Source organism: Marmota monax, unplaced genomic scaffold (assembly GCF_021218885.2).
Source record: "Marmota monax isolate L192 unplaced genomic scaffold, Marmota_monax_Labrador192_F-V1.1 WCK01_AAM20220418_F8-fsc00020, whole genome shotgun sequence".
NCBI classification, from domain to species: domain Eukaryota; kingdom Metazoa; phylum Chordata; class Mammalia; order Rodentia; family Sciuridae; genus Marmota; species Marmota monax.
In genome coordinates, this window is record NW_026692912.1 from 10,133,524 (window position 1) to 10,149,390 (window position 15,867).

At 41.7% G+C, this 15,867-nt stretch overlaps 1 protein-coding gene across 1 annotated transcript in view; it reads left to right on the forward strand.

Moving 5' to 3' along the window:
- Pappa (pappalysin 1) overlaps positions 1 to 11,735 on the forward strand; it is a 232,771-nt gene extending 221,036 nt beyond the window's left edge. The window contains exon 22 of the mRNA XM_046451913.1: positions 5,900 to 11,735. Within this exon, the coding sequence (XP_046307869.1) occupies positions 5,900 to 6,007 (108 nt within the window). The 3' untranslated portion in view covers positions 6,008 to 11,735. The remainder of the gene's footprint in view (positions 1 to 5,899) is intronic.
- Positions 11,736 to 15,867: the final 4,132 nt, after the last annotated feature.

Here is a 15,867-nt window from a genome sequence, read left to right on the forward strand (position 1 = left end):
GGAGACATCCATCGTTAGCTTTATCCTGTGAAAGAATCTACCCTGTTGTCTTGAAAAAGTATCATTACCATCACCGTTATCAACATAACCGATACCACCACCACCATCACATCACCACCATTCCCAACACCCTCACTATCACCATGACTTCCACCACCACCACCACCATTACCACCACCATCATTGCATTTGTTGGATATATATTTTATGGCATACACTGTACTGAGTGCTTTCAGTGAATTTTATACTTTTTTGCAGAACAACTCTACATGATAGGACTGTTATTACCTCCATTTTACTGACAGAGAAACTAGAGCCTAGCAAGGGAAGTAACTTATATGGTAGCATATGCTAAGTCAACAAAAAGGCAAGGACTCAAACCTGTCTCCATCTCACGGAGGCTGCTTTTCTCATCTTTACCCATGTGTTGCTCCACTTTATCCTCCATTCATCCACATGAACAGTTTTCCCACAGGCAGACAAGCCACTGGACTCGCTCATTGCAACCATGCCCTAAGTCAGGCACCATATCCAACCTACCCCCAAGAAGCTCACAGACTGTCCTCACACTTCACATAATGCCTTTGTCTACTTGGCCTCATTAAGTCTTTCCATGTATGTTGTGGAGGACCTAAGATGCAGGAAGGTGAGGTGGGATTTACCCAAGGTGCCACAGCCAGCAGGTGGCAGAACCAAAGCTCTCCAATCATCAGCACAGGATGCCTCTTGTTTCCCAGAATGCACATGCCATTCTCTGCTTGGTACCTCCCTGTTGCATCTGAGTCAGAATCTAGCCCCTGCCTGTCTCCAAGTCCCAGACAAGACCTGCAGTCAGCTTTGTGGTACATTTGCCTGAGCTGCATTCCTGAACCACTCACACACACGTAGGGAGGTGTTAACCTGGACAACTCACCCCAAGGGAGAAACCCATGTGCCTGCACACCATCTCTAGCCCAGAGGAAAACAGGACAGACTCTGACTTTGAGTCACTGACCCAGGCTTGTTAACAGAGCCCAGAGTGGGTGGCCAAGCCATTTATGGGACAGCCTGGCCACATAGTGCTGGGAATCTCCAAATGTAAACTAGTCACAGTGGAGTTCAGGCTCTGTGTGGTAAGTTATTGTGGGAGGCCATCCGGAAGACTAGTTGGGAAGCTGTTTGGGGAGTCAGAGAATCTGGGAATCAGGCTCTAAACTCTGACTTTGGCAGGATGTGATGCTTCTTCTTATGCCTCGTTTCTCTCTCTGTGGAGAGAAGATCCTGACTGCTGCTCTTCCTGCTTCTTGGGGAATGGTACAGAGGAGGGATTACACACATGGTTGAAGATCCTGGGCCACCTGCCAGCCTGTCGACTCACCTTTTTGCATCTTGGTTTCCTCTAAGATGTCAAATGAGGACAAGAGGATAGTGGCCTTATTGGGGTTGCTGGGAAGGGTGAGAGAGATGATGCACATTGAGCTTAGCCCAGTGCCAGGCACATCATAAGGGAGAAAGGCTGTTGGCCATTTAGACAGAAACAGCAGCCAACCCTGCCAGGTGGTGAGGAAAGTGTCCTCTTTTTACTCTCACGTGCTGAAAAGTTGTGTTATTGAAATGGGGTTTAGAATCCTGCACCATCAACTTACCAACTGGTGCTGAGACTCAAGACAAGTTGGAAGAACATTCTGAAGCCCCCAAATTCCATGTGTTGCTAATCACGAGATTGTGCCATCAATGAGCTGGCATGCAGAAATCATTTGGCCTGTGGAAAGCCCTGGCAATTGCTAATTTGTTTGCTCAGTTGTGTTTGCTGCTTGACCTGCACAAACAGGCTTCCTGCAGTCTCTTTCTGACCAACCTAGGAATACCAGGACACCTCCACCCTTCTCCTTGAAACCTCAGACCCTTGAGTAGTGACCAACCTTGTGACAAGGGAGACCAAGCAAGACTGTGAACAAGCAAGGGGAAGGAACCAGGAACTGTGTGTTTCCTCCACATGGGACACTCTGAGAACTGGAGGTGACATGATTTCAGTGACTTCTTAACAGAACATGTGGAGATCTTGATGAGGACCTCTGTCTTACAGATGGCGAGACTGAGGTGTACAGGGTGCCAGGGACTAGTGAAAGTCACACCGTCCCTACGTGGAGCCTACAAATGAATTCCAAACTTTGCTCAGTAAATACAGCTCCACTTAAAGCATGTGGTATAGACAAGGAGACTCTGGATCTGCATTCTGAGGCCAAATCCTTTAGATTTTATCATATTCTTTATTGGGTTTCCCTCTCTGAGTCATGTTTCTTTGGGAAAAGGCTAAAACTTCCTGGGCTAATGGGCAAAGGGAAGAGAAAGGTGGCACCACTCCAGTACAGCCAGATGACCAGAGCAGCCTGAGGAACTCAATGGCAGTGAGGCCTTGTCCACCAAGGATTTGGAAGAAGCTAATGGAACTGGGAAAGGCAGAAACAAGAGTAGACAAGACACGGTTTGCAGGAAAAGTCCATATTTTTAATTCCTTTCTGGCCAGGGCTTGGCCTTCTACCTTTCTCAAACTGAGAAGGATTTTTAGCCAGTTGGAAGTAAATTCTCGTTGTACACATAGGGAAACTGAAGCCAGAGAAGAGAGATAACTTTTACTGAGTTCCACAGCAAGTGAGTACAAGAAAGAGCCTCCCTAACTAGTATTTTGTCTGAATGTTTGTGCATTCATTTGATCTTACCCCAGTGGGTCCACTGAATGGAATTATATGGTAGATTGACTTCTACAATAGCCCTGGCCCCTGTCCAGTCTGAGCTGGCACACAGTGAAGAAGTCACTTAGTACAAGAATAGTGTAAAGATAGGGTGCAAAGATTTAGTGTGAAGGCTGTGGTGCCATCTTTGGCCAGACCAGTGAGATGTTCGAGATAAGAGGAATAGGAGCCGGTCATGGCAGAAGAGTGCAAATGGCTAAAGACTTCAAAGTAAGAAAACATTGGGAGTATTTGAGAAACCTATTAATAAATAATAAAGCCCAGGGAGTGAGGGGGGAAAAGAACCAGGTGAGGTGTGAAAATTGTGTAGAGATCAGATGACGCGAGGCCTTGAACTTGTGGTAAAGACTTTGGGTTTTATTATAAGAGGCAGAATTTGTTGAACCTGTGCCTGTGTGAGATGCAGATGTGATGATGTCCCTAATGGGTACTGCAGCTCAATAGGGAAGAGTTTCAGGGAAGACATTAGAGGTAACTGGATCATTCTAATGGTAGAATGCGAGCAAGGGCAGGAGAAGGGGATGGAAAAAGGGATGGGTGAGTTGAGGACAAAGAGATTGTCCACATGGTGGAGGTGCAAGATGAAAGAGGCACAGTAGGCAGAGATGACAGTGAAATATGAGTTGTGAGAAATTTGATTCTGCACTAATGGATGTGGAGTTGAGCATCTTCCTATGTGTTGGGCCATGTGCTGGGGCTTCTGCATGTTTCTTCTTGTTTTATCCTCACAACTACATGACATATGGTACTTTTAAAAAAAAAATCACCCTTTTATAAATGTAGAAACTCACAGTCATGGCAGTGAAGGAATTCTCCCAAAATTGCTCAGCAACTGTGAGGCAAATGGATTTCAGTTCAGGCCTTTGGGCCGCTAGGGTGGTACTCTCCATATGCTAAGCTCAGTCATTGGAATTTGAGGTGACCCTGTCCTTGGTTTCCCCACTTGGACATGGAGAGTTTTCTCTGTCTCTTCCAGCTCTAATATTCTTGTGCTCGTCTTGAAAGTTAAGAGGTTGTGGGGAAATGATTCTAGAAGTTATGGAAGAACATTCTAGATTCTAGATGGGGTACTCTAGATTAATTCCACAAGTTATGGAAGTAGGAAGGTCAATATCCTGAATAGGGAATTATAAGAAAAGAGAATCAAGCACATATTACTTTAAATTAAAAAGAAAAGCAAAGAGATGGCCCAGACATAAGTACAAAGAAAGAAGAGAGGGAGAAAGAAATGAAAATCCATTCACTCTGTGGCTTAGGCTCTGAGAAAACAAGAACGAATAAGACACGGTCCCTGCCACAGTAGCCAAAAAGTCTGTGGGAGGATAGATCTGAGAGAGAGAAGGAGAGAGAGAGAAGAGAGGAGAGAGAGAGAGAGAGAGAGAGAGAGAGAGAGAGAGAGAGAGAGAGAGAGAGAGATTGTATGTAAATGTATATTTGTGTACATTACACATATGTATATTTGAGTGCTTGGCATATGTTAAGTGCTATATTAAGTGTGTTTTGTGCGTTATTTGGCTTATCCCTCATCACGTTGTCGGGAGGTATGTGTGTATACCTTCATTATTCCTGCTTAATGAATGCATTTACTGAGCCTCAGAGAATTATCCCATGCCCAAGGTCACAACTTCAGTAGATGAGAATGCCATGCTGTAGATCTAAATCTTACTGATGTTCAGCCCGACATTTCAAATTATTGCAAAAATTTTAGGACGGAGAGAGGTTGGGAGCCAAGAGGATGTGGAGGGAAGGAAGAAAGAGAGAGAATCAGGAAGGGCAAAGAGAAAGATAAAAAAAAAGAGAGAGAGAGAGCTGGCTATAGAGAATGAGCCCATAAGTAAGTACACTGAGGACGAGGAGGGAAACAAAGATGCTCTCAGAGACTGTGAGCACTTGGAGACCCTGCCCAGGCAGGAGGCGAATGAGGTCATTAAATCCATCTGCGCAGATGGGGACCCTCTGGGGAAAGTTATAAGCAAATGTTATGATGCAATGAGGTGAAATCGACTTGCGTTAGTTCAGGCTGAGACTCCAGCAGGGACTGCACTGCTCGCTTTGGAAAGATGGATCGTGTGCTGGATGGGAAGACACTGTCTCTGTTGGGCTCTTCCTTTCGGTTTCTAGGAAGGCAAGCCAGCCCAAGGTCACAGAGCACATAAAGGATGGACTAGGAACCAGAACACGGGCCTTTCACTTTTTCTCATGCTAAAGCCTGCTTCAGAGGTCCTTAAAATAAATTTTGTTCAAAACCCACATGTGAATTATTTCCTGTTCAGGATTTCAGCCTCAGCCCAGACTACCAATATGAGAATTAGGCATTAGTGATGCTTTCTTCATTTTCTCTTTCTTTCTTTTTTTTTTTTTTAACCACAGATTACCACTTTACCACTAAGCCATATCCCCAGCCCATTTTTTAATTTTTTATTTTGAGACAAGGTCTCAATAAATTGCTTGGGGCCTCACCAAGTTGCTGAGGCTGGCTTGCAATTTGCCATCCTCCTGCCTCAGCCTCCCGAACTGCTGGAATTACAGGTGTGTGTCACTGAACCAGCTAATTATGTTTTCTTAAACTACAGTTCCACACCCTTTATTTCCCTTGATCATCAAGAGTTCTACATATTAGGTATCCCACTGTACAACTATATTAAACAATGTTGGGATAATGTATTAGTGTATTACAATTTTTCCAACATAATTTTACTCAGCCCTTTTAGTTGACAGTGGATTTTACATATCACCTCTGAATATAGTAACCTGACACTCAGAGAGAAGTGGCTTATCTTTCTTTAAGTAACAGATCTCTTATCACTTTGGGCAAATGCCCGTCCCTTTCTCAGCCTCAGTTTCTTCATCAATGAAAGGGTGATTTTTTTTTTGGTTGGAGTTTTTCTTAGAGAGTTATAAAAGCAAATTAGTATTTTGTTGTCTGCAAAGTGTTCAGCACATGGACTGTTATAACAAGTACCTCTGCAAAGGGGGACCTGCTATGATAATGACCATGGTGCTACTGATAAAAGTTATTGCAGTGCTAGCAAGAAGCTGAACCATGTCCAGATTTTGAATCTTCTCCTCAAATTCTGTGGTAGTCCTCCTGCCCTGAGCTGCTTCTCTGATAATTACTGCATTAGACTTAACCACCTAACTCACTCCCTTTCTGTTTCCCTCTGCAGGTCACCCCTTTCCCTATGTCCTGTGACCTACAAGGTGACTGTGCTTGTCGGGACCCTGAGGCCCAAGAACACAGCCGGAAAGATCTTCGGGGATACAGTCACGGCTAAGGAAGGACAGGAGTTTTCAAAGAATTCCCAACGCCAAGACCTACATCCCTTTGGTATTGATTTCACAGTCCGCTGCTCAATGGAATGGCCTCTCCACACCAGGGATCCTTAGCACCCAACCGGTCTGCCTTTAATTTCACCCAGGAAGGACTCAGAGTGGGGCAAATGAACCAAGTCTCGCCATGTTGAATGAGAATGGAATCCCATCCCAAAATCTGAGATGGATGGCATATGCAGTGTGCAGTCCCAGAGCCTCCTAAAATTCTAACCATTTGTCACATGACCACAGCAAAAACATGTTCTGTATCTAGGAGTATGCATATCTGTGGTTAGAACACATGCATGCATACACACCCATACAAACATCTGTGTGAGGACAGCTCTGGAGACTGAGCAGAAAGAGACTGGAACAAACTCAATCTTTCCTTTCCCAAGCTCCTAGCCAACACTATCCTTGGGAGAAAGAGAGTTACAGAAACTGCTAAGACCAAGTACTGAGATGCCAAGATTGCTCACATCCCGGGGCTCAGAATATGTATGGCATGCACAATTGTGCAGTCCTTTGGGATTAGAAGTGAAATGATCCGTGATCACCCACCTTCTAGGGAACTAGGGCCTAGGAAAAGGTAAAGATTCCAAGGTATGCAAAGCCCACCCCCCACCCAATTATTCTGCTGCCATGGGGATTTTATCCCAACTCAAGGGTTCGAGGCCAAGCTGGAAATGGCTTAGGACTGCAAAGTCAAGGTATTGTATCAGCCCCCTGCTTGAGGCTTGAGGTCATAAGATCCCTCCACATCCCACCAGTTTCCCAGATCTTGCCTTGGGACCACATTTGCTGCTACTTTTCCTGCTGCTCTATCTTATACATTAAGTACCCCAAGATGGTAGAACTAGGTTAGGAAAAAACCCCACACAACCAAGCAGTCTGCCTTAAAAATGACCCATATTTCCCACAGTTCCTCACTTAGCCCTTCTACAAAAGAAAAAAAAAAAAAAACCCTCATGGGCCCACATGGTGAGAAGCTAAGAACCCTATGGGTGGGTCTCTTATCCTGGAAGGGAATTGAGGGACCTTAGATGCTGGAGCCCTTCCAGAGAGTCCAGAATGTCTAAGCCAGTGTTAGATTTTGTAATCAAGTGGACCAGTGTTAAGCTTCTGGGATGTCGGAGCCATCCAGAGACTAGGAATTGTCAGGACGGTTGGATTCTTATGTGTCTCCTCGTCTTCCTAGCCCTCCAGGCTCGAGTCGGCATTGATTCTGAGACCCTCACTCTTGTTCTGAGTAGTTAGAATTCTGGAACAGGGAATCACCTTGGATGTGATCAGCGGGGCTGGGTTCTACAGGGAAAACAGAGGGAAGCCCATAAGATCACAGCCTTGGAAACCAATATGGTCATCAGGTTTTCCATATAATTTTCCAGCCATCAGGACTCCTTTCCACACCTGTGAATGGACAACCCCTCCCTCTCTTCCATGTTCAGCTTCCAAAAGCCAAGAGGAAATCAGCCAATGGAACATGGAAGTCTCCACCTCTATTAGGGCCTCTTTACCTCTTTCAAGTCAGTTGCCTGTCCGTGCCCTTTGAATTAATATGGGAAGATATTCATACAGGATGAAATGGAGACAGTTGTTAAATCTGACATATTTTTTGAAACCTGGAGCTGGGATGTAAGGAGATGGGAGGGTTTAAACTAATTATATCCATAGAGATTACTGTAAATCAAGTGATCTCAAGTCAAGTGAAGACAACCAACAAAAGCAAAGTCTTGGACAGAAATGGAAAACACCAGGCACATGTGCAGCCCCTCCTAATTCCCGCTTCCAAGACAGGCATTATTAATCCATCATGTCCCCTTTTCCTATTGGGACCAAAAATAACTTCAGAAATGATCTTATTACTCCCAACAGCCATTACCTGTTGATTAAGAACACTTGAAAAGGCATCTATTGGTCATCTGTAGTCTGTTATATTAAGAAACATATCTGGTGCCTTTTGCACAGGTGCCCACAGATGCAGTGTTGAGTTTATTACAAACTCTGAGATTAAGTTCCAGAATGGGGAGGCTGCCACCACTGTGCAGGCCAGGCTCAAATCCTTTATATTTCCTCCTTTAAAACCATATCACATTTATATTGAGGGATTTTTTAAATTACCAGGGCCGATCCTTAGCAAAAAAAAAAAAAATAGTAATAATAATAATAAGAAGAAGAGTGCTAGAAGAATTGACCTTACTTTCTAACCTTCTCCATATCGTAGAACTCTTGCGAACTCTTAGGGCCCCTCTCTTGCCCTAGCTGAGTTAGCATACTGAGGTGTTAGTTTAGAAGGTACGAGCTAAGAAAGGTAATAGGGCCAGACCTTCCAGAGACTAAATTATACCCATAAGTAATAGAAAAAGCTCTGAAACCCAAGACTGGCATTACTAATGATAGGATTGCAGGAACCGTGGATAAATCTCACCAGCTTCCCTTATGTCAATCCTAATACCATGTCCGCCTTCACTCTCACCGCCCTCTATCCCATCCCTATATTCTCCACCTGAGCAAAGATTCCCAGAGGCTGGCTTTCATCTTCAGATCCTCATATTCCATGGAGTCCTCTGGGTAAAGACCCACCCAGACTCCTCCTCACTGTCATTCAAACTTGTTATTTACGCAGAAGAGGCTGCTTGATTGGTGGCCAGCCCCGGGCTCACAAACAATGTGTAATTAATAGACTTTTCTCTAGACTTATTAGAAGCATCAGCTCTATCCATGCAATGCAATGCACTGATTCCCAGTTCCATTTTCTCCTTGGGAATAAACTCCTTGTTACCTCCCTTCAGTTATCTACTTGGGACAATGGAGTACTCAAGAGGAGGTGTCTCTGAAGCACTGCTATATATCCACAGTCCGGGGGGCCCTAAGATGCTTAGGAGCTCGGCATCTAAAGAAGTATTAGCCTGTTAGCAGCAAGAAAGAAAAGAAGAGGGGGACAATTCTCTAAGCTGTCCTGGGAAGTCTTTCCAAACCACAACCTTAACTGTCTGTTCAGAGGATTTGCATTACCCCCAAATTCTGTGCCAACGATCTTGCAGGCAATCCAGTCCTCTGTCAGTCAGTTTGGGTTGGCAAATGGGGTGTAAAGGAAGAGAGAGACTAAGATCAATAGCAGGCCTTTGGAGATGGAGGGTATCAGCTGCTACTTTTGGCTTCGGCACATTGGGTCACTGCCTAGATAATTCTCTTGGTCTTATTCCCATCTTGGCCAATGGTTAAATGCTATTTGTTGAAAATAATTCTTTGAGACAGATTTCAGCTACCTCCCTTCCAGGTTTGATTTAACTTGGTTGTAACTGTCAATTTGTTATAGGTCTTACCTGTGTTTAAAAAAAAAAGAAAGAAAGTGAGTAAGAGAAAGAAAGAAAGGGAGAAAAGGAAGGAAGGAAACCATAAAGTCAAGTTAACAGTTTTGAGGTTTTGTGTTTTTTGTTTCGTTTTGTTTTCTCTGGAGCTACTTCAAGTAAGAAAATATATAGAAGGAATTGATGGTGACAGAGCTGTACAGATAGAAATAAATAGAGAACAATTACATTAAAAGGAAATAAAAATGCATGATTAACAACTAAGAATAAAACCCTATTTTTATGTTTCCTAAAGAAAATTGTTTATTCTACAGACCAAGTAGTTAGATACAGCATAAAGATTTCCGTAGAAAACAGAGAGTGGGGTTTTATAACACTGTTATTTTCTGTACATTGTGGTAGGTCCAGTTAATATGGCATTTCCCCCTTGGTGTGTTGTTGTTGTTGTTGTTGGGGGGGGGCGCTTCTTGCAGTTGTTGGGTGCAGTTGGGATAGCAGGGCGTGGGGAGGGCTTTTATTGGTTTTACCCAATGTCAAGGAGAGGTACCACGTTGCTCTGCTTTTCATGCTATGAGGTGTTTGTATTCACCAGTGTAGCACAGGGCTTTATATAGACTGCACTCAGGAGCACACCGCACAGGCCCATTTCCTAAACAGCTGCTACATGACCAGACAGGTAATTCCAATGTGCTTTGAGCAACAAAACAAACCAAGAAAACAACAAACATAAAAGGTAAAGAGCAGATGAATCAAAAGCCTCTGTGTAATTTTTTTCAAATTTTGCCAAATTGCTACCAATCATTTGCTTTTGATGAGCAATATATTCATAGCCAAGAGAGGAGTGAGGTCCCCACCATAGGGACCTCGAATTCTCGACTCCAGGTAGCAGTTTGTTCAGTGATCTTGAACAAGTGATCCAATTGCCTCTACATTTTCCTCAGTTTCTCTAGCTGCAAAATGGGGATACTACTACTTACCTACCTCACAGTGGGAGGGCAGAGGATTGTGAGGCCCTGAGGTTTGAAATGGGCTGTGGCAATCTGTGAGGACCAAGTTCTGACATGAAGTCCATGGTCATTTTTCAACGCATGGGTCCATTGGCCTTTGAAGAAAGATAGGGAGTCCTGTTGATATTCCAAAGCATAAAGCTAGAGCCCCTGGATTACTGCCCCCCTTAAGAGAGAGACTTGTATTGAGGAATACTTCACTTTTTAGGTAAGCCCCCTCCCCCGCCCCCTTATTCTGGCCTTTACTGGTTCAATGATTTGATTACAGGCCAGTTACTTCCTACAGAGTAAAAGTCAGTTTACTGTTGTCTATTGAAGACTTATGGGCCATTTCCACCTTAGAGAGGAAGGGAGTCTCCCAGGTCTCCTCCTCCACAGACTCCTTACTTCTCACACTTCAGCTTCCACATCCAGTGTTCCACGAAAAAAAAAGAGATGGCATTCTGAGTGCAAACCAGTCGGGCTTCTTAAACTACACACCAGCAGTCAGTGAGGGGAACTTCGAACAATTACTGAGTTGCTTTCTTGGGTCTCTATAATCAATAACCCGTCTGCAGATATCTATCTATATAAAGATATTATATATAAATATAAATTTACATATATATGCACATGTATATATAGTTGTACATATATGTGTGTATATATATACTTAAATGTAATATTTACAAAATAAAACTGTGATCTCGTCTAGAGAAAATGTATTCATATTACAAACTGCTCTTCCATATTTATGTATCATATTATGCCTTTTTATTATTGTTATAATTATTATGGGTATTTCTAATTATTATGATGTTGAAATTTGGCACCTTCTGGAAGCTACCAAAAAATGACTCCATTGAAGTGCTTAAAATCTGTTCTCATGAGAATTCTACTGGCCTACTGTAAAAAAATGAAAGAAAGAAAAAAAAAAAGAAAGAATCTAAACACCAAAAACTAAACACAATTCCAATCCTTTTTCTGTACCTCACGCGCATAAATTTGCTGCTCCTATTTTGGGTTTTATTTTTTTTTCCTGTTTATGTGTGTTTATGGATCTAAGTTAAGTCTTTCAGCAATATAAAAATGTAAATAGTAAACTTTATTTATTAAGAATGTCATCTTTTTTAATTTATATTTACACAATTGTTCATCTAATTTATTTTTTCTATACGGTTTTAAATACTCAGACATATTTTGCTGTTCATGATATTTTTATCCTATTCTCATGAATTTGTTTTTCCATACCGTTTTCTCTGGTCTCAATTACAGGTTGGATCTCACAAAAAAATAATAATAATAATGTCAAAGACAGAAATATTTTGCCACTGTTGATTACTATACTTTAAAGTTCTATATTATGAAAATATATAATAGCTTGTATGCTTCAATGTGTGGTTGTGTGTTTTTTCTTTTCCTTGTTTTTATTTATTTATTTTTATGATGCTAAGGATCGAACCCAGTGCCTCACCCATGCTAGGTGAGCGCTCTACCACTGAGCCACAATCCTAGCCCTAAGGTTGTGTGGTTTTTGTTTTGGAATTTTAAATGACTGTCATTCACACTCACATGTGCCTGTGCACACACACAAACTAATATGGGGTGGGGTGGGGGGGGGAAATCCCAGTGCCTTGAATTAGAAAATCAATGATAGCATGAAGCTGAATCTAACATACATCCCAATCTTCCACTTAATTCCTGAAAAAGAATTTTACATTTAACATATGCAAAAATTGGAAAACATTCTTACATAATATAAGAAAGTTCCACTTCTGGGGAGTTCACTTCTAGTTATATCTTGTATTTGAATTTTCTGCAGCAGCATATTCCAGTATATTCTTTATTTTTATTTTTTTTTTAATTGAAATCTTAATCACCCAGTTCTTCAAATGTGTCGGCAGTCCAAACTGATCTGGTTGCTGCTTTCTATCTGTTTAGTGTAACTCATTGCTCATTTTGTCATCACTAAGTAGCTACATGATCTTTGGAAAGTTATAAAATTGCTTTGGGATTTTGTTTTTTCATCTGTGAAATGGAAATTTAAAAAGTACCCATTTCATAAGGCTTTTACTAAAATTAAAACAAGATCAATATGTAAGGTGATTAGAATAATACTGGGACAGATTGTGATAGGTCTTACTGTGACTATCATGAGACCCAAACTGCTTATGACAAGTATTAACAAGAGATGAATTTTATTGATATTCTTTTTTAAAAGAATAAAAACAGGATGCACTAAAGCACCCAAGTCTTGGCACAGGTGTTTCTATGGTATGAATTTATTGTTAGTGTATATGAAGCTGTTGGCTAGCAGTACACCCTAAGCCAAGTCAAAATATCTATCTGCTGATTCTTGAAATTTTTTTTAATTTTGCAGAAAGGCATTTTGGGAACATCAGTAAGAATCACATACAAGAGTGAGGTAAGGGAAGTTAAGAACTATCCACAATGCATTTTATCAAGTCTTTTAAACATAATTCACTGAAAGACATAAGGGAGGCCACCAAAAAAAAATTGCTAAATTTTCAAGGTAACTAGTTATTTTCAGAGTAAGACAAGTGATAAAAAAAGAAAGCAGTTATGTAGTTCTCTTCAATTCACTATGAAGATCAAGACAAAAATTTACTGAACAGGTTCATGAAAAGAGTTAAACTTTTTCCAAATAGAAAGATTAAGAGAGTATTAATAAGCTTTTTATCCTCCTTTGTTTAGTCTGTGGAGACAGAACATCACAGGCCAGAGAGCTTTCTCTTAGAAGATGTGAGCTCTTAGGTACAGTGTCTTCTCCTGCCCACCTCCCCCACCACACACACACAGTAGGTTTTAGTTCCCTAATCTAATGGGAAAAAATATTCCTCTCTCACTTCAAAGAAGGCAGAAATGCTCAGCATTTAGCTACTTATAGTTATCACCTAAGTTTCAGAATGTGTCTAAACAAGGAAAATGTCATTAACATTTAAAAAGTGCAGTGCAGGTATTCTAACAGGCTACACTGACCCAGGCAAGTCTCCCCACTTTTCCACTTCAGTATGGCAACCAGAACCTAGGAAAAAAGCAGACTTTCAACCTTCAACCCAGGAACCTTGCTTTTTTAACTAAATGTTTAAAAACTATAAAGGGATGAGGTTTGGGGTGAAAAATCCTACTGTACAAGGATAAGTAATCAAAGAACAAGTTCGTGGACCCCTCTGCCCTGTGACCTTGAGCAACTCACTCACCCTTGCTAAAGCAAGAGGCGTCGAGGAGTCGGCAGTGAGAAAAAGCAGGTGTAATGTGGAAGCAATGGGATGCATGATTCTTGGAAAGAAACAAAACAAAAAGGGCACCCTCAAGGAACTGAGAGAAAAATGGAGAGGGCTGATGTGCTTAGATAGTTGAGAGGGTGATAATGGTCCAAGAGGATGGAGAGGTTATCGTGAGCCACACTAAGGACACCAAGGATTTCAGACTTTATCTTGACAGCAAGATGGAACTGTGGAATAGTGTTTAGAAATTTACAGAATCAGATCTGTGGGGTTGAGAGAGGCTCCCCGCCTTGGATGCAGTACAAAGGGGAAAGATGAAGGAGTTCAGAGCAGATGCATATTAAGAGTTCAGAGGACATTACAGTAGTCCAGGAAAGAAATGATGGCTGTTTAGATGAAAGTAGTAGCAGCGGGTGGGCAGAGGACATTTTCTGGTAATATGTGGTGAAGCTCTTTAGAGTCTCTACATTCTACAATTCTAGAAACTCATATGCCACTGCCTTACACTGATTTAGATTTATTTTTAAAAATTAACAGATATTGTCTTTAAGAAAAATTTTAGGTTGACAGAAAACAAACAAACAGAAAGTAGAGTCCCCATTAGTTCTCTTTTGAAATAGTAAAATCTCAGATCAAGAAAACAGTTATTTTTGTGGACCAGCTTAGAAACTAAGATGAAGCGATCAGGCAGGTAGATATGTAAATTCAAGTGACAGTGGTGGTTTCACCATGAGCTCTCAGTAGAAGAGAGGAAGACTTTGGGGAAGGGGTCACAATGATGGTGTCAGGTGGGATCTGGGATCATAGCTACAGACATGCTGTGTTATCCTGAGCAGTATCCTACCTCTCTGAGTTTCAGTAGCATCGTCTTTGGAATGAGGTTCAATGTTACCATCTGAAATCTGACTGACCTAGGGAAAGTATGTCATAATTTAAGTGCTATCAGGGTGCTTTTATATAGTAGGTACTTGTTAGATACTAGTCCTGACCCTGTCCCCTCCCACTTCTCCAGCCCATCCTTGACTCCCACAGCAGGCTACACTCTGCAATAGCAATGGTGTGGAGGGGAGGAAATGCAGTATGCCCAGCTCAGTTTTCAGTATTTGCCTGGGGATAATATACATCACTATCACATCACCCATTCTGCAATCCGTTCAACTTGCCTCCGTGTCTGTGATATGGGACACATCATGGTTACAGGCCTAAGTAATGGAATTGGTCCAGAATGAAGTCAAATCGTAGAAACTTTAAATCAGCACATTTCCATAATTTCTGACTTGTGCTTCAAAGGGGCAATAACAAAGATTGGTGTGAGAGAGGTGCATCTTAAGATACATCTTAAAAGTTTCTCTATTAATTCTCACACAACACTATGATATGGGCATCCTGAGACAATCTTTGCAGGTGAGAGTCAGTGACCTTTTGTAGTGAGAGGACCTAGCAGCAAACTTGAACTTTTTGAGATTTAGACTCTACACTGATTCCTTCTTGTCATGTCTGTTTTGAGTCTGTTTAGACTAAAAAAGCATGATTATTTAAATATTCTAAGGATGGGAATTGCTTCAACGTCACATCAGCACAGATTGACTGACAGTAGTTTTAATGCTCAGTTGAGAAGAACTTTGAGGATGCAGCCAGACTCTGGAAAAAAAGATAATGTGACCTCAGGCAATTCTTTGAATTTCAGTTTCCTTATCCATAGCCCCTTGTAATAAAATGAAAGCTATCTGTTTGGTCTCTATCCATAATTTCTGATGTAGAGCTCCTAAATCCCCTGGAAATTCCTGGGTGATAGGAGCATCTTTTGTTCTAATGGTGTGACTCATAGTGGTCTCCTGGATATGAGCTCATCACCAGAAAAAACTAAGCTGTGATTAGAAGCTTGAAACTTTCATCCCCACATCCCATCTTTAGAGGAACTGAAGATGGAGTTAAAAATTGGCATGTCTGTGTGATAAAGCTTCTGTAAAAATTCCTACAAGATTGTAGGCTTGGTGAACACATGCAGATGCCAAGAGGGTGGTGCACTTCAACTCCACCGAGACAGAAGTGTCTGCTCTTGGGAACCTTCTGGACCTTAATTTGTTTCTTCAAAGGGCTATTCATTTATTTCCATCAAAATATTCTTTATAGTAAATTGGCAATAGCAATTAAACTGTTTCCTGGGTTCTGTTAACCACTCTAGCAAATTTTACAACTTCAGAAAGCAATCATGGGAACCCCTAGTTTGCAGCCCAATTGGACAGAAGTTTGAGTAACATGGGGACTTGTGATCAGT